Source organism: Tetrao urogallus, assembly GCF_951394365.1.
Source record: "Tetrao urogallus genome assembly, chromosome: 6".
NCBI lineage: Eukaryota > Metazoa > Chordata > Aves > Galliformes > Phasianidae > Tetrao > Tetrao urogallus.
In genome coordinates, this window is record NC_136819.1 from 56966440 (window position 1) to 56988901 (window position 22462).

Below are 22462 nucleotides of genomic sequence, written 5' to 3' on the forward strand. Positions count from 1 at the left end.
CTCTCTTTTTTTTTTTTTTGGCAGGCCATTAGGTTTCCATGGTAACAAGCAAACTATTCATTTGAAACAAAACCAGCCATGACTTTGTGCTTTGACAAGGGTTTCTATCGCTCTGTTCCGAGAGTTCAACCAGATGATGCTGTATTCGTTATTGACCACAAAAGCACCTGAAGGTCTCTTCCTCACTTAGGCCAGATCTCGTTCTCACGCGTGGTTCATAGTGAGTTACACTCCCATGATGCCTTTTATGTCCCCAGTGCTTTTTAATTGGTTTTTTTTTAGTTTGTTTGTTTGTTTTTCTTTTTTTTTTTTTTTTTTTAATTTATTTATGTATTTATTTAACTTTTGAGTCAGTCAGTGGAGGAATCTTTGGTAGTTTGTTTTTAAATGTCCATTTTACAAAGACTCTTTCTTCATGCCAGTGCCTGGTGAATCTTTTGTAGCCTCTGCCAGGATAAGGTCACCTCTGATGACTTAAGACAAACATGAGGATGGTAACTGGGATAAGTCGTATATGCTCTAATGTCCCAACAGCACCTGATCGTAAATCTACAAAAAGGGGGAAAAAGGTAGAATTAAAGCTCTGTGTCGTAACGCAAACATGGGGACGGAGGGATGAAAAGAGGTCCAACTGTGACAGTTTAACTGCAAGTTTCACACTGTTTTGACTCCCCAAACAATTTTTCACGTTGCTTCATCCATCTGTCCCTCCTGGATCACTGGGGAGGGTTGGGTTTTGTAAAGGGTGCTGCCCTGAGGGAGCCCACTGCTGCCAGCATCTGCTGTTTGCCAGAAAGCAAAACTCTTCTCCTGCAGCCTCTCTGACTTAACCACACAATGCTCTGTTCTCTCACAGAACGCCCATTTCAGCAGATACCTCAGTTTTACAGCACAAGAAGCAATTTGCTCTCCCCAGTGCATAGAAGAGCCACTTACTGTTGGCCGGCTGGTCGGATTTCATACACTCTCCTTCCACAATTGATACATCATCAATAGCAATGTCTCCTTCGATGCCTGGGCCCCGGATCCCTTCAAATATAAGCTGTAAAAAATAAAAGGAACAGCAGTTCATAGGATTGCAGATGGGAAGCACACAGCAGTAAAGTTTCCTGAGGAGCCTGGAATACCATGCAAGCACTTCCTATGGGCGGAATGCAGCACGAGCACCTTGTAGCCATTATCTACTATAAAGCTGCTTATCAGCTGGGCACTACTGCTGTACAGAAGAAACCAAGTTATCTGTTTTCCTCTCCCAGTACAACACGGTGCTGTCCTGCCTCATTGCTGCCTAATTAGCTCTGCAGAGAAGTGGACTCATTCTGTGTAGCAAGAAATATATTCCCTAGCAAACTTCAAAGCCCTTCTAATGAGATGAAGGAATTATGCAAGGGATACATCTCCCAAGCAGCACCATTTGCACAGCTATCTCTCTTCTCCTTTATTGCTCCCCCCAACTCAGATCTTTGAAATATTTTTGGCTCGCTTAGATGAAAAGTTTCTAACCTTTAATCTGTGACAATATTTGCATCACATCCAATGAATCTTATAAGGGCGTGCTGTGGGACTAATGGAGAAATTAACTCTTGGAGGTAGAGCCAATTTGACAAAAATTATTAACTCCATCTGGAGCAAAATGCTTAAATTACACCTCATAATGAGCTTGCTGCGTTACAGAGGTGTCTGGGGCACTCTCTCTTTATCCACTGATTTCAGCAGCACACAAGTCCAAGCCTATTCTAGCAGCTTCCAACATTTCTTTGCTCATCACTATAGCTCAAAGCTTCTCATGTGAAATGAATAACCTTCACTAAACAATGAGTAAATACTGAGAGCAGTGGAAGACACCCTTACAAACCACAGAAGGCACGAGCATCACCCACGGACCAGGTTGGATGGGTGTAAATGGGGCACTGGGCCACCTTATCTGGTGCTTGATTTAGAGGTTGGCAGCCCTACCTGTGGCAGAGGGGTTGGAATGAGATGGTCTTTGAGGGGTCTCTCAAGCCAGCTTCCCAATCGTGCATTTCAACACCCTTGTTCTTCCTCCCTGCAGTCTTTTTGCCCAGTTCCATCCCTCTCTGTTCATCTCAAGCACATCATGCTGCCCTTTGCACATCCCTCTCCACTAATTCTCCTTTCATTTTTTCCCACACAACGCTTCTGTGACTGCCTATGCTAAAGCACTTCTGTTCCATCACTGCCTCTCACACATGGGGATAAGACAAAAGGTTGGGATTGGCATCTACCCATGCAGTGAACCCAACCCACATGTTCAGGATGGCCGTTTTGGTTCTTGCTCAATGACTCTTCCCAAAGAAATGGTCTCTTTAGGGGGCCCCAGGAATCCCAGGAACCAGCAGCTGATGTTTAGGACCTGTTCCATTTGGAAACAGCTCATGGCATAAACAAGAGCTGCTTCTAAGAAGTTATCAGCATCTCACTGTCAAACCAGAACTGAAATGTCTGAAGCCTGACACAGCGTGTGGTGAGAGAAGCAAACAGATTGCCAGAGCTCTGAGCAGCACCGCTGCAAAGATGGATCCTTTTTTTTTTTCATGGAAAACCCAAGTGTTCTCTGAGATATCTAACAAAGACTTTACACTATGGACCCTAAACGTTTTCTCATAGGAAATAATTTCATATTCCAGTTGGTAGTCTAAAATTATATAGATATATACATATATTATACCAGCTAACAGCATTGTCTAAGAACTGAAAGGCTTTTCCTCTCAGAGGAAATAGCTGCTGTTCTGCCACTGACGTGTGCATGATTAAGCTCTGTAGTGCTCACCTATTTGCAGCAAGGAAAGCAATTACCTGTCCATAAAGCAGCTTTCAGGGCTGAAATGATGCTGTGAAATCCTGTGTCAGAAACAAGGGTCAGTGAATGCGTGCCCCAGACCTGATGCCTCCATCTGCAGCGCCTGGTGCTGCTTGGGCACTGCAAAGCACGTGCAGCCCAGCGCCGTCCCTTACCTGGAATGAAGTCGGGGGGTTGATATTGACACGGGCTTGGTTCCAGTGCTGGCCCTTATTTCCACTTGAAGACCACAAGGGGTTCTCTATCGCGGTCTGGCCTTTCAGTCGCAGGTAAACATTCAAGCTTCCTGGAAGAGAGGGTAAGGAGGTGAGCTGGTGAGCTGAGAACCAAGCTGGGAGAGTAAGGGCCTGAGCTGGCCAGGCTGTGCTGGGGCTGGGTGCTGGACCAGTGGGAGTGCTGGGACAATGCACTCCTGTGCTGCACATCTGGAACACATCTCTGCAACACAGTGGAGGTGGATATGAGGGTTTCTTATCCCATACTAAAAAACTTTTACACTTGGGAGAACTGTGCCGTGGTGAAGTGAACTCTCAGTGGATGGTGGCTCAGCAGCAAGCTGGGTCCTGAGGCAGGGAGCCATGTCCCTTGCTCCCAGCAGCTCTGAAAGTACATATGGCTTTCGGGGGGGAAAGGAGCAAGGAGTTTTTTGTGCATTAGTGCAAAGGAGGCATCTCCAGCCACCTTACCCAAATATCCAACTTCTTTACCCTGGACATGGTTTACTAATACAAACGCATCTGAGGTAGGTACGATGCCTTTAATCCTGGTGAGAAGCATTTTGCAAGGACAAGACAGTCCTCATTTGAACCTCAGTAAATCCTCAGGAAAAAAAAACCTCAAACCTCAACTCTGGGTGTCTCCCCACCACTGGCCATGAAGGTTCTGCTTCCAGGACAAATGTTCTTTGCAGCAAGTATCAGATCCCAGCACTCAGCTCCCTTCTGCAGTGCTCCCCCTTCTCTGATGGGCTGTGAGCAAAAACCAGGCTGCCCATGAGCACCAAGAGGCAGCACTGTCTTCATTGAGCAGAGTTCAGCAAATCACTGTTTGGAGGTATTGTTCTTCTCGCTCACCGTTCTGACTGCAGATGTGTGGGGCAGTGTCTCTGTGCTATGGGAATCACTGCATCTGCCTTCAAGAATGCTCAGACAGCCAGGTTCACACAAAACCATGTTTCTCAGAGAGTCAGGAGTGGCATCTGGGAGGCTGGCACAAATCACATTTGCAAGGAGACCTCTCAGATCTGAGGCAGCTGCAGAGTGACTCAGCTCCTGCTAATAAAAACTTCTTATTTCGAGCAATAGCAAAACTCAGTGCCTTGAAAAGCATGAGCTAAAAGGGGAACGGAGCGGTGAGTATTCTCATCACGCTGCTTCAGCAGGGTGCCCATCTCCTGGGAAGGAGCTGGGAGGTGGTGCTGCTGGTCCCTCCTGCAGCATTTATTTCCAAATTCATGGAAGGTGAACAAGCTGCACAAAGGAGGAATGGATTGTAGCAGTGATAGTCCATCTCTGCCTGCTATGGGTACACCAAAAACACCTCATCCTGCCACGTGCAGAAGAGAAATGTTTGGTTCTCCCATTCTCTCCTCAAAAAACCTGAGCACCTGGTGGAGCTGTGGGTGTTCCTGTTCGTTGCAGGGAGCAGGACCAGACAACCTCTTAGGGCCCCTTCCAATTCAAACCATTCTGTTTTCAACAACTGTGCTGGGTTCAAGGCAGAAGTAGAGGCAGGACTTCAGACAGCAATACTTGAAGTAACAGCACTACACAGAAAGTTTCTTTTCGTGAAGACTAAAAGCAATGCCAATATTAAAGAAGGGAAGGAGAGCTGGTAATTATTTCACCCATTTGCACAGGCTGCCATGCTGCAGGGCTGCGTGGAATCACTAAATAATTTAGGTAAGAAAAACATGTAAATCCATCACTGCTGAGGTTACAGAGATTTAAGGTTGGTTGTATCACTCCCAGCCTCCCAGTGTCATGGAATTTCTTGAAATTAATACCAGGTGATCGCAGTCTTACTTCAAACATAAAATAACCATTCCTGTACCAGATCATAGGATCACAGAATGGTTTGAGTTGGAAGGGACCCTTACGAGCCAACAGGTCCCACTCCCTGCAGTGCACAGGGACACCCACAGCTCCATCAGTGCTCACAGCCCATCCCCTGACCTTGGCTGTCTGCAGGGATGGGGCATCACTGCCTCTCTGGGAGAACTGCCAGTGCTTCACTGCCCTTACTGCAAAAAACTTCTTATCTCCAATCTAACTCTCCCCTCGTTTAGTTAGAAACCGTTATCCTGTCACAAAAGCCCCTGCTGAAGACTCCATCCCTTTATTTCTTACAGCCCCATTAGATGCTGAATGGCCGCTCTCAGCTTTCCCCTATGCCTTCTCTTCTGTCCCTGTCCCTCATGGCCACAAACCTGTCCAAAATGTGATGTGCAACAAGTGCCTAGCTTTGAAATGCAATATGTTCTTCCAAGAAGGGTTTAGAAAAGTGCTCTGCCTTTGCAAGTGCTGTGGGGAGAACAAGTTGGCTGTGTTATTCTCACTGAGGTGTGCCCAGCAAGACTCTGCCCATAGATACAGACATTCAGAGCTCCAGATAGATGGGAGTCAGAGACCCAAACTGTATCCAGGAGCAGCAGGTGAGAATGACGGAAATTCATTTCTTGGCATCATCCCACTGAGAGGGCTGGGATCTGCAGGGCACACAGCTCAGCAGCCAAGACCTGAGCAGCTCCCAGTGGCTCTAATGATAAGAAAAATGGCTGTTCTCACAAAGTCAATTAGCAGTGCTCCACATCGAGGTGTGGATGGAAAAATCAGGAACACTGATGGCTTAAAAAATGACAGCTATAATGGAGCTACAACCTCATTCTCTCTCAATACACAGATATAATAAGGACAGCGACTCTTCATTCTCTTATCCCCCAACAACGGCTCATTGTTTGCTGCAAATCAAGTAATGGGATCTTCTATTTCCTTTCTGTTTAAGGTAATGCACCTTCTCCCTTTGAAGTATGTGGAGAACAGCATGGCCACTTTCCTTGGCAGCCAGCAGCCTCAGAGCCGGCCGTGAGACCCACTGGGAATTAAACTCCAACTTGTGAGCAAGAGCCATCTATTTCAGGCAGAGAACACTTCATCCTCCTGAATCGAACCACCTGGCATGGGATGTAGGCCTCTGCTTATCTCACCAGAGCTGTGCCACAGCTTCAGTGCTAATCTCGGATCTGCGCTCTGCTCTCTGCAAAGGCTCCCAAGCACCACTCCTTATCGCTACCGACATTTTCAGGCTCTTCTCCAGAGACACCAAGACCTGAGCAGCAGGCACGGATGCCGGGCAGGATAAACTGGATGGCTGCTTTTTACAGCACAGCGCAACAGCCATGTTTTCAAATTGATGTCACCGAGGTCATTCGTGTAAGAACAGTGGATGATGCCTCTTTTCCCCTACGCTTGCATCCCAGCACCAGTGACAGAGCATCTAGGATGATCCTCCATTTTTTCAAATTAGGGATCATTCGCACCTCTGCTGGAAATGCAGACATGTTTTGATGTGCACAGAGAATGTTTTGGAAACAGGGGAGTAATAAGCCTGATTGGAAAGCCTCTTTGGAAATCCTATGGATAATTAGGGAAAATAAAGCCCAATAGAAAAGCAGACATGCAGCTCTGAAGTCTGCTGAGCAACGCTATGATAACATGGACAAAAAAATCAAGGGTTAACGGCCTTGTATCTTCTCTAAGTGGTGGTCCACAGGTACAAGGGAGGAACAGGCTGGAATTTGTTTAAGTCCCATTCTCTTGCAAGACACTCCAGCTTCCAGGGAGAACCAGTCAAGAAGTGGCAGCTGAAGGTCATTGGAAAGAGAGAGCCCTCAGCACAGAGATCATGTGTGAGGTCTCAGTTGGCACTCCCACCCTGTCAGTGCATACTGAAGCCCTGATGGGCAGTGCTTATCCCTGCGTAGGGGTAAGAGGAACCTTCTACGTATATACTGGCTGCAAATTCCAGAACAGCAGCAAAGGGTCAAGGGTTCATGGTAAAACAGTCCATTTGGTGTAGTAATAAGATTTAGACATATCTACATGGTGTTCATCCTTAACAAAATGGCAATCTTCTCAAAAAAAAAAAAATATATTATCAATTAAATAATTCACAGAGAATCACAGAATTCTGAGGTAGGAGGCACCTCTGGAATTTGTTGCAGAGCATTAGGTTGCCCAGGACAGTGACCATTTGGGTTTTGGTTGTCTCCAAGGACAGAGACACTGCTGGTCAACCTGTGCCCATGTTTGAACACCTTCACTGTGAAATGAAAATTCTTACCAATCTGATGAATTCCTTGCATTTCTATATGTGCCCACTGGCATTCTGCCTTGGGCAGAAATTACTTCCATGGTCAGAAGGTGAGCACAAGACTGAAGGTGAGCTCAGAAAACTAAACTGCTTGCGTGAAATTTCAGCTTTAAAATAGCTGTTCAAAATATGATTAGATTCACCCATAGGCCAAACTTTTGTCAGAATAAAGATAACTTTAGCTACGTAACTTTCAGAAGCATAGATATGAAAAGAGAAACTAAACAATGTGCTGCAATGGAAAATATATCTTCTAAATGAAGGTTATGGAGCATATGTCATCCAAAATGCTGATTAGGACTGACTTGCCTGGGCAAAGCATTGTGCTGTAATAGAATCACAGAATCACAGAATCCTAGGTTTGCTCAGGTTGGAAAAGACCTTAAAGATCACTAAGTCCAACTGCAGCCTAACCAAACTACACCAACTCCATCAAGCCTCCACTAAATATAATAAACCCTAAACATAACAATCCCTAAATATAATAATTACCTAAATATAGTAACTCCTTTCCTAAAAATGAAGCAATTTCTAAGACCACAGACCTTCCAAAAATCATTCAAATGGTGACCTCACCAATGCAACCATTCCTAACATAACCATGTGCATAAATCATTAAGTCTTAGAACATCACTACTCCTGAGGTTTTTCTCTTCCCTTTTTTACTATCCTCATGTGAGCAATACAGGTGATGGAGTTCACACCTGGGGGATCAGATGATATACATTTGCTGATCTCATAATTCATTTCTTGGATGCTTTCTGTGTTCTCATGTGCTTTCTAACGTTTTGTCAGAATATGATAATGTTGAATTTAGTAACGGTGCCTGCATTCAAACACATGGCTGACACTATTAATTTATCATCTTTCTGTCTTTGGAGACAGAACAATTTTGTATAAAATTGTTCACAGAATCACAGAATGGCCCGGGTTGGAAGGGACCTCAATGATCACGAAGCTCCAAGCCCTCAGCCACATGCAGGGCCACCAACCTCCACATTTCATAGCAGCCCAGGCTGCCCAGGGCCCCATCCAACCTGGCCTTGAACACCTCCAGGGATGGCTGGGGCATCACAGCCTCTCTGCTTTCAAAACTAGACCACAGGACCACAGTAGCTAAAATGATGTCATCTATATTTTTTAACATTAGAGAAGTGACACTGAGGGATTTTGTTTTTTGACATCCAAGTGTCTGCATCACCATAAAGAACCAAACCTGTACAGTCGTACACCCGATCACTAACTGTCACTGTCACCACCTTCGTCTGTGGGTCAGCTCCTTTGTCAGGCAGCACTCTATGTGTCAGCTCAAGAAATGACACAGAAAAGAGCAATTTCAGCCAAAATAGAGAAGGGCAGAAAGGCAGCCCAGGAGAAAGACCAAAACTGCAAAAATTAGGGGTCACTTTTTTGTGGGCGGATGTCAACCTCAATGGCTGTTTTTCTTATATTTATCCTAACTTTAAGAAGTTCCAGAAGAACTCTTCGACCCTTCATGGTCATAACTCTGCTCTTCACTGTCCTATAGCAGAAGCAGGCTCAAGGAGCACTCTGCACTTCATTCACTCAGCATGGCATGGCTCCAGTTCCTCCTGCAACACGGAGTGAGCAGAATTTACACCGGGGGCTGCGTTGAGTGCTCAGCAGTGCAGACAGCTAACAGAACGGAGCGAGCTGTCTGCTCTATTTATAACCTGAGCTCTGCCTGCAGGCAGCTGAATGTTTCCCAAAGCAACCACCAGAATGCACTACGAGGATGTTCTTGCCCTTGAAAATATCTATAAAATACACCGAGTCAGGGCAGCGTGGCACTGGAAAGCCTCCCAACGCACTGGTAAGTACCAAGAACCCACAGGGATTTACAGGATTTAGAAGAATTGGCTCAGGCTTATACTTTTACATTTTCCCACACTTTTTTTTTTCTTCTTCTTTTTTTCTTTAACACCGTGCAAAGTAATTAAACCTGTATCTTGAAAGAGCTATGACTAAAAATAGACCTAAAGATTCACCTTGGAGAGATCTGCTCCCACAGCTTTTGAGTGAATTGTTCAAGGCTTTCCTTTAGGACCCATGTGCTGCTGCATAGCACAAGGGCTGTGCTGCTAATTGCTTCATCTCTTAACTTGCAAGGAGAGATTCAACACACCGTGACCAGGCAAAAAACACTCAAAACCGGGCAAAGCCTTTGCAAATCTTCACACTTTCAAGAGTCCCTGCTCAAAACCCCATGTGTACACAACATGCTCTTGTCAACCCTTAGAGGATTCCTGCTGGCATACTGATTGTGGGGAAAAGTTTTATGACCAAAAGAATGCTTTCAGGTGCCTCTCTTGCCAGCCTTGGTTGTAGCTGGTTTTGGAAGCGATCCTGTGTTTCCCTTCCATAAATCTGGACATTTCTCCTGCTATCTCTCCCAAAGTGAAAAGACAAGGTCCTCGGCTCTCTCCTACCTATGTGCTGTCCATACATGTGATAGTAGAAGCTAAAACAGTAGGCTGTGTTCGTAGCTCCATAGGGATTTTTCGGAGCAACGCTGAAAACAGGACTGACGAGTCGGGCCTTCTCCCCTTCCAGCCTGGGGCGTGACGTCTCAATGTACATGTAGAAACCTAGGAAGGACAAGTGAAAATTGTTATGTTGTGGTCTTAAAACACCAACACAATACACACACAGGAAGATATCAGGCTATCTTGGTTAATTCTTCACGTTCGTCTGAGAACACCACGATTTCAGGGTCGTATTTGTTGTGCACTGAGCCCATGTATTTTCCACAGCTGATTCAGAGATGTTTTCTAGCAGGAGTAAAATCAGGGCTTGCAGGTCAGTACTCATAAACAACTTCATATTGATATAACATTGTATATGCTCAAGAAAAGAAAAAAATCTTTATGATGGGGTTCAGACTTCAGACTGAAGGTTGCAATTTGTTCCTATAAACAATGAGAGGGGAGAATTTTTAAAATAAGGCCAAAAAAAAATCTTGATGGAAAGCTTCCAATGAACATTTTAAACTGCCCACGTCAATCCCAGTTCAACGGCTCACAAGAAGAAAATATTCATTTATTCTGAAGTGCACCAACAACGGCGTATTTACTTAATCCAACCAAGCAAATATGATGCAGTATGATTTTTTCCCTCTTGGTAATAGAGGGCATGGGGCACACAATAAAATAGCTCAAGTTACTGCAGTACTTGATAAATTCAGCACAATATGTCTGACTTTTCAAATGAAAATAAATACCACAGTCAAGACGGCACACTTCTGTTAACAGGAGTAGCAGATTGAAAATTACATGTTTTAGCAACACCCAAAGTAAAAACGGGGCAAAAAGACCTCACTGTGATAGTCTGAGAGTCCAAGTTAGAATTTAAATGACATAAACCAGAACAACAGTTCAAGACGTGCTAGACTGTTTCCCCACCAGGCTGTAACGTGGAAGTTATCGGTTGGAAATGGCACAACAGCAATAATACAAGGTGGTTAATGGTGCTGTTAGCGGGCTCTGATAGGGACTGGCCGCATGCCTCAGCTCTGGCAGTTTCCTTCTGAGGTCCCTGAGGCATGTTTATCTTGGTGTGATTTGGAAGGACACAGCTGGATGGAGATCCCCGACCCCAGAGCAGCTGCAGAGCTCCCAGTGCAGGAGGAACGGGCGCACCCTGGAGCTTACCTTCCTTGGAGCCAGTCCGGTCTGCGTTTGGCCCTGTGTTGGGAGTGTATTTTGTGTCTCTAGTGGCAGTGCTTTGCTTTGTCCAGTCAAAGTTGTCCGTATCGTCTTGAGTGAAAAGGCAAATGTTACCATCCTCAAACCCACAGTGGAACTCTCCTGCCAACACAGCAAATGAGAGGAGATTTAGTGCCTGATAGCACTCAACGCTTGCTTACCTCTCCATGAGAACAGATGTATTAGAATCAGAATCACAGAATTGCTCAGGTTGGAGAAGACCTTAAAGATCATCAAGTCCAACCTAACCAAACGACCCTAACTAACAACCCTTGGCTAAATCATGTCCCTGAGCACCACATCCAAACTGTTTTCAAACACACTGTAGGTTGGTGCTCATTAGCAGCACTGGAAACAGATATACATTTATTTTACATCATTCTCTACTGTTGACTGTGTGTTCTCTTTTAAGTGACCCTGATGAAAAAAGGCACCGTCATCATCCTGTGTTAATGCTACTTGAAATTAATTATCTTCAATCTTGTCTAGATCCTCCTCACCTATTCACCTATAAGTAACAGCCCTTAGAGACACTGTCTCTACTGACCCAGCTACGATTTCTAAAGAGCTGAGAAGAATGGATAGCACTGTCTATAAAACATGAACGGTGTGGGAAAAACAGGAAGCAGTAGGTTATTTGGTTTAGGGATAAGAACATTTAGGAGAAGCGTACAGCACCTCTTCAACAGGAAAATGTGGTCTGCAGTGTGGTGTCTGTTAAATTCCTCTTAGTTGTCAATAGGATTGGGAAAACAAAGAATGGCTAGAATAAGAGGAAATATTATTTAGAGTAGACATGGATCCCCAATCAGGATTATTGGGATCCTCTCTTTTGTGAAGCAGGTCTGTCAGACACCATCCCAATGATCCCACCTCCAGGTTACGATGGGTTGGGGAAGTCCTATAATCAGGCATTTAGGAACCAAACAAACCAGAACTTCAAGGTTCAGTTTTCATCTCAGAACAGAATGAGGCCTCGTGTAGTAAAATGTGCAAAAGCTTAATTTTATACACACGAGCAGTTCCTGCTGAGTTTACTCTTCCAGCAAAGTCAATTGATTTATCTGAGAAAACAAGCAAATCTCTCTTCTCCTGGGAGAATGCAGCTGTCTGCATACTGTGTAAGCTACAGCATTCGTTATAGGGGTGCAATTTATATTCATTGTTAGGAGAAACTCTAACACCAGGCACCATTCATCTGAGTTAAATTCAGAAGGTGTATAAATGTTTGCAGGTTTGGGGCTTCAGTAAACTATAAATCCACTTCAGCCACTGGAGCTTCACTGCAAATCAGTAAAGACAGAAGGACCTGGAGCTTAGCTTGGATATGTACTGCTAAGCAAGGATGCTGCTCTGAAGCTTATTTAAAATCATATAATGCTGCAAACTGAAAAAGCAGGCTTGACAATTCCTCCCAATCCACCAGGTGCATTAGGAGTGCTTTCCAAGCCTTCCTCATTCTGCCTCTGCTCATGCTGAGCAACAAAACTTCCTGCTGCATAGCAGTCAGCACGAAGCATTGCTCCAAACACCAGGTTGCCACAAAAACCCAGTCCACAGAAGCCTCCATGCCCACGAGCACCTCAGGCTTGATTTCTTGATCAATTTACTGCCTTTATTAGATCCTCCAGGAGAATTAACTCAGAAACGTGGCTGAAAGGCATCAAGGCAATGAGGATCCCACTTCAGGACTTCAGTTTGATTCTGGAGGTAGTGCTTTTTGAATGCTGAACTTGGAATGATGAAGAGGGGATGCGCAAAACCATTCGGCACAGGAGCAGCTCCATAAGCACGACGGAGGAGAAATACAAACACTGGCCTGACAGCAGTTCTGCTCGACAGATGGGCACATGAAAGAAGAACACCTGGGCTGTGAACTCCATCCAAAGTCCTTCCAGGGAGAATGGGTGCAGACCAACACCTTCATCGTTGTCCCCAAGAGCAGGAGGAGAACACAAAGACCCTAACAAAAGTCTTGAATGAGCAACGACACCAAGGAAGCACTCTGACGTGCGTTGCTTGGTTGACACTACATTGGGCCTCTACTTATACACACCTTTCCTACAGCATGCAAGGTGCTATTTCTACACAGTGAGACAAAATGAAAAGGCCAAACAGTGGCGAAAGGAGTAAAATTCTGCCTATCAGATCCAGCAAAGTGATTTAAGACAAAGCATTCCCAGCTATTCAGCGGTTCCTACCGCTGCCCCTCCAGTTGCTTAAAAGCTGCATTTCCGTGTCACAGTGTGCCCTCAGAGCTTCGTTAAGAAATTCCACCACATCAGCAGAACAAAATCCACATCAGCCTTTTCTTCAAGTGAAACAAATTAATGCATTCAGGCTAGATGAAGAAAGGCAAGTAAAAGTTTGCCATTTATCTAATATGAAAATACCAGTTTCACGTGGAACCCTGCCATTTGGAATGCACTGGAAAAGGTTAGTGCTAAATATTCTTGGCACTAAACACCTTGTGAAAAATAACAGATGAATACAAATGGGAAGTAGTTCCCTGGGATTAGCTCTATACTTCCCCTGTGCAGGAATTGGAGACTGTCTCTAGGAGGAGACAGACTCTTCAGCAGTGTCTCTTCTGTCAGGACAAGGGGAAATGGCTTCAAACTAAAAGAGGGGAGAGTAAGACTGGAAATAAGGAGTTTTTCACTCTAAGGGCAGTGAGGCACTGCACAGACTGCCCAGAGGGGTGGTGGTGCCCCATCCCTGCAGACAGGCAAGGTCTGGGGATGGGGACTGAGAACTGATGGAGCTGTGGATACCAAAAATGGTCTCAAACATCATTAAGGGCAGAGGTGAATTGTTGGTCCAAACCCTTAATGCAAGTTATTAAATAAATTTATTACCAATCATGGCAAAATATGCACTCAAAGTGCAAGGCTTTTCATACTAATATGAATTCTTTTTCCATAAAATTCAAGTTGAATGACTTTTTCACATCTTATGTCTTCCACTATTTAAGTGTAACATCCAATTGCACTCACCGATACAAAATTCTTAAATGTTCATAGAATCACAGAATCACAAAATCACAGAATCACAGAATGGCCCGGGTTGGAAGGGACCTCAAGGATCACGAAGCTCCAACCCCCCTGTGCCATGCAGGGCCACCAACCTCCACATTTCATAGCAGCCCAGGCTGCCCAGGGCCCCATCCAACCTGGCCTTGAACACCTCCAGAGATGGACGGGGCATCACAGCCTCTCTGGGCAGTTGTTCCAGCACCTCACCTCTCATAGTGTGAGACATCCAACCTTGATCTTCCCTCCTTCAACTCAAAACCATTTCCCCTTGTCCTGTTGTTATCTACCCTTTCAAAGATTTGGCTTGCCTCCTGTTTATAGGCTCCCTTTAGGTACTGGTCTACAGTATACAGTAGTTTGGTCTACTATAAACTGGCTCCATTAAACAGCTTATTTATATGTCACACACACACACACACACACACACGAAAGTAGCTCTAAGGCAAAATCTCAGTTTTTCAGTCATTTGATGCTACTTCCTTATCTACTGCAGAAATCTCATGAGAATGAATGTTCTCTGCCATGTGATTATTCCAGAATTTGAGCAGGAAGGTGTGCCTTCAGTTTCCAGATATTTTCCCCAGTTGAATAGAGCACTTACTCTTCATTCACGGTGGTGTAAATAAAGTTAGAATTCAGCCCAACAGGTTTAGAAAGAATCAGAAGCTGGTTGGTGTTATATAACATACAACATCACCATTCATCCTGCATTTTCAGTGACATAAAATGAGATTGTAGAAAGCTAGGATAAAGATGAGATTGAATTTGCTGTGGGAGCCAGAGCTTCTCTTTCCCAGCAGATTTCTCTCCTCAAAGGGTTTCACTCAAGAAGTCACTGGGGAAAAAAGCAAGCCTTCAAGATTTAACCACCTCTTTGGTCGTCTGAAAGAAATGTCACCGGCTGCCCTATAGCTCCCAGTGGGCAAACTCTCCCCTTAGCAGAGGTGCACAGCTAGACAGAGTCAGAAGCAGAGGATGGAAATGGTGGGCAGGTTGCCAGAAGTCTCCCTCCCTGGAGCCAGCAGGGTCTTGACCTGAAGGGTGATTCGGGTGCCACCTGCACTGAGCCACGTGCCTGGCAGAGCTGCTGCTTTGAACTGTACAATAGAGACATTCTGAAAATGAGACAATTTCAGATCTTAAAATCATAGAAGATTATAGTGGGAAGCACATGGGAGTGCAATGCTTTTTTTTTCTTAACATCAGAGAGTATATGTTTAATACATTAATTAGCAAGGGCCTCATCTACTGCTCACTTAAGTCAATGAGATTGGATCCTTCAGCTCCCACGAGCTTTAAACTGAGCCCTGATTAATTATTAATGCATCTCACAAGACCTTCAGCAAATAAGTTTAAAATTTACAGAGAAGTTTGGCCATCGTCTGAGAGACAGACAGAGGCTGCTTGCACAGCCTGCTGCTGCTTCTCTGCCTGCCTATGGCTGCACCAGGGCAGCAGTAATGGAAGAGCCCCACTCCATTTACAGGAGCATTTCTGCATATGTGATTAAAAGCAAGAATAACATCAGAGTATGTCCCACAAAATATGCCCCTGCTACTGAGTGGAACTCAATCATGAAGTAGACAGATGGGGGATGAAGTTGGATGTTAGCGTTAGAATGAAGCTGTTTTTCCTAGCTCCAGCCCAGGCTCCTGTCTGCTGTACTGGCAAAGGTTTGGTGCCCGTAGGTGATGTGAATGGGAAACAGTTGTACCAGGAGACGTTCATGTGCTACTGAGCACCACACATCAGGCAGGACACAGTCAGAGCAATTCTATGATTCTGTGAGGTGCTGACTGCAGCTGGAAGGATTGCAGTAACTCACTTAGAATCATGGAATCACAAAATGACAATCGCAGAAGGGTAAGGTAGGAAGGGACCTCTGGAAGTCACCTGGCACAATCCATGCTCGTGTAGATGTACTTCAAGAGATGCACATGTAGTTCTCACGCAAGGAGAAATTACTTTGGAAAATGTTCTAAATGAACTTTTCTTCTGAGATGTTTACATTGTCTGCTAAGGCTCAGACACAGATCCTTCTCAGTCACAGAATCATAGAATTGCTCAGGTTGGAAAAGACCTTAAAGATCAAGTCCATCCACAACCTGACCATACAACCCTAACAACAAAGATGGGCTGGAGCTACAATACGTCCTTCCTCCATCACCTGTTGCTCAAGAGAAATGACAGGCTCAGCTTGCACACAAAACTAAGGGGCACGGCGACTGAAAATGGAATAATTATCAGTCACTTTTTAAGCACAAAGGAGAACAGGTGCAAGGACAGCTCTTCATGTGAATAAAAGATAAAGAAATACTTACGTAGGTGTGGATTTACCGGAGCTGAAAGAGAGAGCAAAAATAAAATTAGCACTAAGGGAAAAACTGAATGAAACCAACACACAGATGATCTTAAATTGCCCACTGATCATTCTTCCCCTTCCTGAGGACCCTGATTATGGGTCCCACATTAACACAGTCATCAAAACTGATGCTGTCCTTTCTGAGCAAGTTTTGCAGCTTCCTGACAAGCCAAAGGCAATGGCTTCCATGAGAAAAGCCTCTTCCACTCATTACACGTGCTCCATCATTATCACATGCAGCCTGGGGAATGAGATGCTGTAATTAAGCACCAAAGCTAGATTATTGGCACAGACCCTGTACAGAAGAGGGCAGCTGCACAGCAAAACTTCAGGGTGATGCCTTCATGGAGGAATCCAACAAAAGACACAGGAAGGATGTATTCATCCGAAGCACAGGTTCTGCATTATGCTTTACTCAATTGTAGGTCTTATCAATGTTCATGGATATTTAATGTAACAAACTATTCTTCTATTATTCTTCAGTTTGTGAATGGATAGCACTTGCATTCTTCCCAGAAACCACAATTTTTCTTTTTAAGCAGCAGGAAACAAAAGCACAGCGAGTTGGAGAGAAGAGGTTTGATCCCATTAGGCCAAGAGACACAATCAAGCAAAAAAAAACAAACCTAAAAACCAACAAAATCTGCAAGCCTGCTGCATAAATCCTCTTCTAGGGGGAAATGTTTTAAAGACATTCTAGAAGACAAAGAAAGGTGAGGCGTGCTGTCCCCAGGGCTGCCAGCACTGCAGCACCCATGTCCATTGGATGCTGCTTTCCAGGGCTGTGTTCCTGAAGATGGAGAAGTGACAAAGCAGTTCTGCCCTCCCCTATGCATCCACCTCTGCTCATTCCCTGCCCCATGGCAGGGACAGCTGATGACCACTCCTCCTCTTGGGAGGCATCAAAACCAAATTTCCACCACTGCAAAGAGGTTTTGAGATTACTTTGCTGAAAAATATTATTTCTGTCTCTTTTCTGGGTCTGTGCAACGCCCTTTGTGACTGAGCATGATGACTGGTGCTGGGCATCCTTGGCACAGGTTCTTGTTTAACAGAACCTCAGCAAAATCACAAAAAGCTCTAAATCCCTAATTCTTTAATACTGAGGTTCACCTATCAGCCAGAGGATGGAACAGGATGAAAGTCAAACCTTAGTCATGCTTACAGATATCTTAGCCATGGGATGGGTTACCCAAGTTTACACCCAGACTGACCTGAACAATGCTAAACATTGGAAATTTGGTCTGAGGGAGAAACAAAAGTCTTCATTTCTGTGCTATTTGTAGAAGGGTATATGTGAGGATGGGAGACTTAGGAAACAGAGCCCTTATGCATGTAAGAAACAGAAGGATGCTGAGCCCACCATTAGAACTGTATGCAGATGCTGTGTCCGTCTGCTAACCCCTGATTTCCATCTAAGTGTTGCTCCATGTCTCGCTGCCGTTCCCAAGCTACGTTCAGAGACATGAACTCCTGGTTTCTGACCTCAGCCACAGTCTCTCCTTAGCTCTAACCTCGACCTGAAGTTTTTAAAACAGGTCTGATTTAGTGACTCTGCCATCTGATCTTTCTTTGCTGAAACAAATGAACAGTGACTTGCCCCTGTGCAATTTTAAGAAACTTAGTCATTACATTATATGAGACAACCTCATAGCTTTTACCAACAAATTACCTTTCTTTCTCCAAGAAATATTCATTCTGCGAGCTTCCTGAGTGACTGAACTTGGAATTAGCTGAAATTGCTGGAAACTACGTTTAGTGATGCTTGCTTTGTAACTAAACGTGCAGGCTTTTATGGAAACTATCATCAGTGCATAACCTTGAGTCATGCTACTCAGATTGTTCACACAGCAAAGCAAAAAAGGCTTCTTGCCAAGCGGTTCAAACTGATGGACAAAATCAGAAAAGCAAGTTGAAGAAGTTAGGCTGTACTTATCTAACAAAATAAACTAGAAAAATAAAATGAAATTGAAAATAAAGCAACCCAGAAAGCTCACTCTCCTAAGTGGTGCACTAAGCTGCCATGTGATGAAGTGTGACAGCTCCAGGTCTCACTGCTGAAAGGTGAGGCTGCTGTGTGCACAATGTGAAGGCAGCTCATTCAATTAGCCATGAAGATAAACCAATGGATGACTGGTGGAGCAATTCCTAAGGCTGAGCTGGGAACATCTGGAAAGGCTTTGTGCCTATGAGGGTTCTCGCTGCTCTGCTCTGCTGGCCTGGCTTAATGCTAGGGAATCTCAGGAGGAGAACCAAGCATCAGGAAGGATGTGAGCTCGGGTAGAGCTGAGGCGGATCATCCCTTAATCTCTCTGCCTTTTCTCCAGCATGCAGGGAGTAAAGCCCACTGGAATTTCAGCTTGTCGGACAACTTCACTTTTCAGTGATCTGTATATGTGCAGGTGATGGCAGAAAAATGTGGGCAGAATGTTTGTTGTCAGTCCCTGCCCTTGTAACTGCATTTATACAGTGATGTCTCCCAGAGATCCTCCCTGATACAGACACTTGTTCAGGAACTTGTACAGGCACTGAGACATTGCTCCCCAAAGCTGCAAACTGACCGAGAAACATCAATCTAGAGGTAAGTATGCTGGGTATTCAGCTGCTCTGTTTTCTACTACTGGAAACTGCTGTCTACTTACAGTAATTACAACCAGAATCTAAAAGCTTTAATGAGGGATCAGGAGTCCAAACCTTTAAAAGCACTTGGTTTGCATAGTGGAAAGCAGTCTTCATTGTAGATACTGATTCTCTATGCAAGGCTTTCTTGTTCCCATAATGGTAACTCTGCATACTACTTATAAAACAGCCTCATACTTACATCTGTGTATACTTACAAATCCTATAATTCATGCTTTATTTGATGTCTTTTGTTTCTTGTGGGGCCCAGAAATATAATAGCAATAATAACAAATGGAACAATTACATACACTTCTTCCATACAGGATCTGGAAGTTCCTAACCTGTATAAGAATCTACAGGCAGGGCCATTGGCAGCCTCATCTACCTGCCATGTCACAGAGGGCTGATTCTACATACAATAGATACAATGCTAGGGTTTGGGCTTCATTCACAAAAATGAACTTAACTTGCTTGTTTACCACTGGTTAGAAATATTTAACCATAAGTCCATTATCTGAAATAGTGCTAATTGGAATAGCTGGAGGATGTTATTGCTTGTTTGCATCACGGAGGCTGACACAGATTTATGTAAAGTGATGGAGATTACATTGAACCTGTTACTAAAAGACTTATCTGTTTTGTACCAGCCTTCAAAACACTTATTAGTGCTACTTAAACTGCCCTGTTAGTATTTACTTGCCAGACTGTGATCACTAGCAGAGTAACATATGCACCTACCAAAGAATTTGTCGAGTGATGTTTGGCTGTAATTACAATGTCACTCCTACTGTGATGACTGTCCTTTTCTCCCACTCCTTCTGTGCGTGGAGGAGAAAATAACTCATGGCAGGCAAGGAATTTCCCTATGAAATGCTTCCATCATGCGTGAGGTTTTGATCTGTGGGCTGGGATAGCAAGAAGGTTTTGTCTTGCATGCACAGCTCCAGCTTGGGATGGCAGGGCGTACTGTAAAGAGCTCATAAATAAGGCTTCTCCTGCTTTGACAGTATTGTAGTAGCCTTGTCATTTTGGACATTCAGATGGCTACCAGCAGGCTAGCCCACTGGAAGCTATTATTTATATATGAACATTTTTCCCATTAAACTCCAGTTGTGGATTGTAAGTTAAAATGCAATGTGCTCTGCAGCACAACTCAACAAAAATGACTGCACAGGCAGGAGTAACGTGACCTAACTTCAATGACTGGTAAATTAGACACTTCATCTAAGAGTGCCCCTAAAGTCACAGAGAGATAGGGGCATGTCTAAAGGGTGAGCCATCCATTGAGAGAAATCTGGAGAAACCTCCTCCTCTCTGGAAAGGCAGCAAACACAACCCATGCACTAGGAATGTCAAGTTGATTCTCACACACTTTAAGACTAGTTCTGAAGAATCATTTTTGGGCAGCACCAACCCAAGGTTGTCATGCTACAAATGACAACTTTAAGCTGTCAAAATAACTCCTATAGGCCATGGTCTGTCTGTTCCCTACTTGCACCAAGCTGAAGCTCAAGGGTCAAGGGGAATGTATTCACTAAAGGCAAAAGACACTGCTCCATTTTTAGCAACTCTAATTATCGTGCATCTGATCTGCTTTTCATGCTGGCTGCATTTCTTTAAAATGGGGTGAAATCTTTTTAACCTGCTTACAATATGGAAAAACACGTTTTCAGTGGGAATCCTTACCAGCAATACAAACAAAAGCACAAATTTTAAACATCAGAATCACAGAATCACCAAGGTTGGAAAAGACCTACAAGTCCATCCAGTCCAACCATCCACCCATCACCAATAGTTCTCACTAAACCACATCCCTCAACACAAAGTCCAAACGTTCCTTGAACACCTCCAGGGTCGGTGACTCCACCACCTCCTTGGGCAGCCCATTCCAGTTCCTGACCACTCTTTCTGAAAAGCAGTAACATCCAGCTTAAATCTCCCCTGGCACAGCTTGAGGCCATTCCCTCTAGTCCTATCACCAGTTACATGAGAGAAGAGGCTGACCCCCAGCTCACTACAACCTCTCTTCAGATAGTTACAGAGAGAGTTATAGAGAAAAAAGCTCATCTACACTAATAAAGGTGGCAAACACTGGGATAGGGTGCCCAGAGAGGTTGTGGAGTCTCCATCCTTGGAGACAGTTAGGACCCAACTGCATGTGGCCCTGGGCAGCCTGCTCTAAGTAGCTTGGATGAGATGACCTCCAGCAGCACCTCCAATCTCAACAACCCAGTGATACTGCAAAGTATTCAACTGTTGTAAGTCCCCAAAAAAGTATTTCTGAAGCCACGGGGTGAGAAGTGTGATGTGGCTGAAGTCCAGTGTGCCTGCAGGGTATCGATCAAAACTGCACACACATATAGGACGAAACTATATTCAAAATATGAAGACCCAACTGTGGATGGGCTATTTGTGTGTGTGTGAGTGTGCTTAAGGTCTCAACAAATGTAATGGGGAGAAATCTATTAAAAATTATCTTCTCCATTTAAGAAACATTCGCACAATGTCTTATTTTCTGGATAATGTTTGTTATTACTTCTACTTCAATTCTGGTCTGCTGCTGTGCATGCTGCTAGCCCATTAGCTGCTTTTCTAAGATTCTAGCATTTCAGATTATAACTATTGGATTTGCACCATAATAACGTATGCAGTATCATTATTTTATAGCTGGAGTTGTAACACATTTAAAATTAGCCTGGTAATAGCTAGCTGACACTACAGCGCTTGGACAAATGTTGAGATAAAATGTGTATCTGAAGCACACAAAACCTCAGCGATTCTGGAACCCCACTTCCAAGAGAAGTCACTCTGGGTTTACCCTATTGATTAGCACCTGGCTCCCCATTTCTTAAACTGTGTTTGTTGACACCTGAGTGATGGCACTGAGCACCCCTGCAGGAGCATCCTTCCACCTGGGGCACAAAATGGTGGCTCCATCTCTCCTGGGCAGCTGGATTACGCTTGGTGTCCAATCGGCATGTTTGAAATGGGATGTCATTCACCTCTGTGCTAATGGCAGATTCTAGCAGAAGAAATTTGCTGTAGTCCAAATATATCTTTTAGTGTTGCACTGGAATGTTTTCCTTGGCAGCTTGGGGCAACTTGGGGCAAGAAATGCAAATCATATGATGTTTCATGAACGGCTCAAGCTTGGTGTGGTTGTGAACCACAGCTGAGAACCGAGTCAGCTTCCTGAGACCTGCCAGAGCACAAACCACTACACTGCAGCAAAGAAGAAATAAAAAAAGTTAACTCAGTTATTCTTTACATTAATACCCTCAGGAAGGTATTTTGAGTTCTTTTCAGAGCTCTAGGGATTAATTCTTGGTAATGCTGTGAGACTGAATGGAAGGCTGTAGAAATACTTTCTCTTTTCTGGTCAAGTGGACAAATCCTTGTCATGGCAAACTTTTGCAGGAGTATATAGAATTATTCTTTCTCACTTGCATAAGATTAGGAATAGTCAGGGTTATTTTGATCACTCATAATTAAACAGAAACTTCTCAAAGCATCCTGATTCTGACAA

General features: G+C 44.2%; 1 protein-coding gene across 1 annotated transcript in view; it reads right to left on the reverse strand.

Moving 5' to 3' along the window:
* Positions 1-460: 460 nt before the first annotated feature.
* The window catches only part of MDGA2 (MAM domain containing glycosylphosphatidylinositol anchor 2), a gene marked incomplete at both ends in the record, with an annotated part of 309306 nt that continues 287304 nt past the window's right edge, over positions 461-22462 (reverse strand). Inside the window, 6 exons of the mRNA XM_079537937.1 lie at positions 461-549; positions 937-1042; positions 2977-3107; positions 9643-9801; positions 10864-11019; positions 16274-16294. Of these exons, the coding sequence (XP_079394063.1) occupies positions 461-549; positions 937-1042; positions 2977-3107; positions 9643-9801; positions 10864-11019; positions 16274-16294 (662 nt within the window). The remainder of the gene's footprint in view (positions 550-936; positions 1043-2976; positions 3108-9642; positions 9802-10863; positions 11020-16273; positions 16295-22462) is intronic.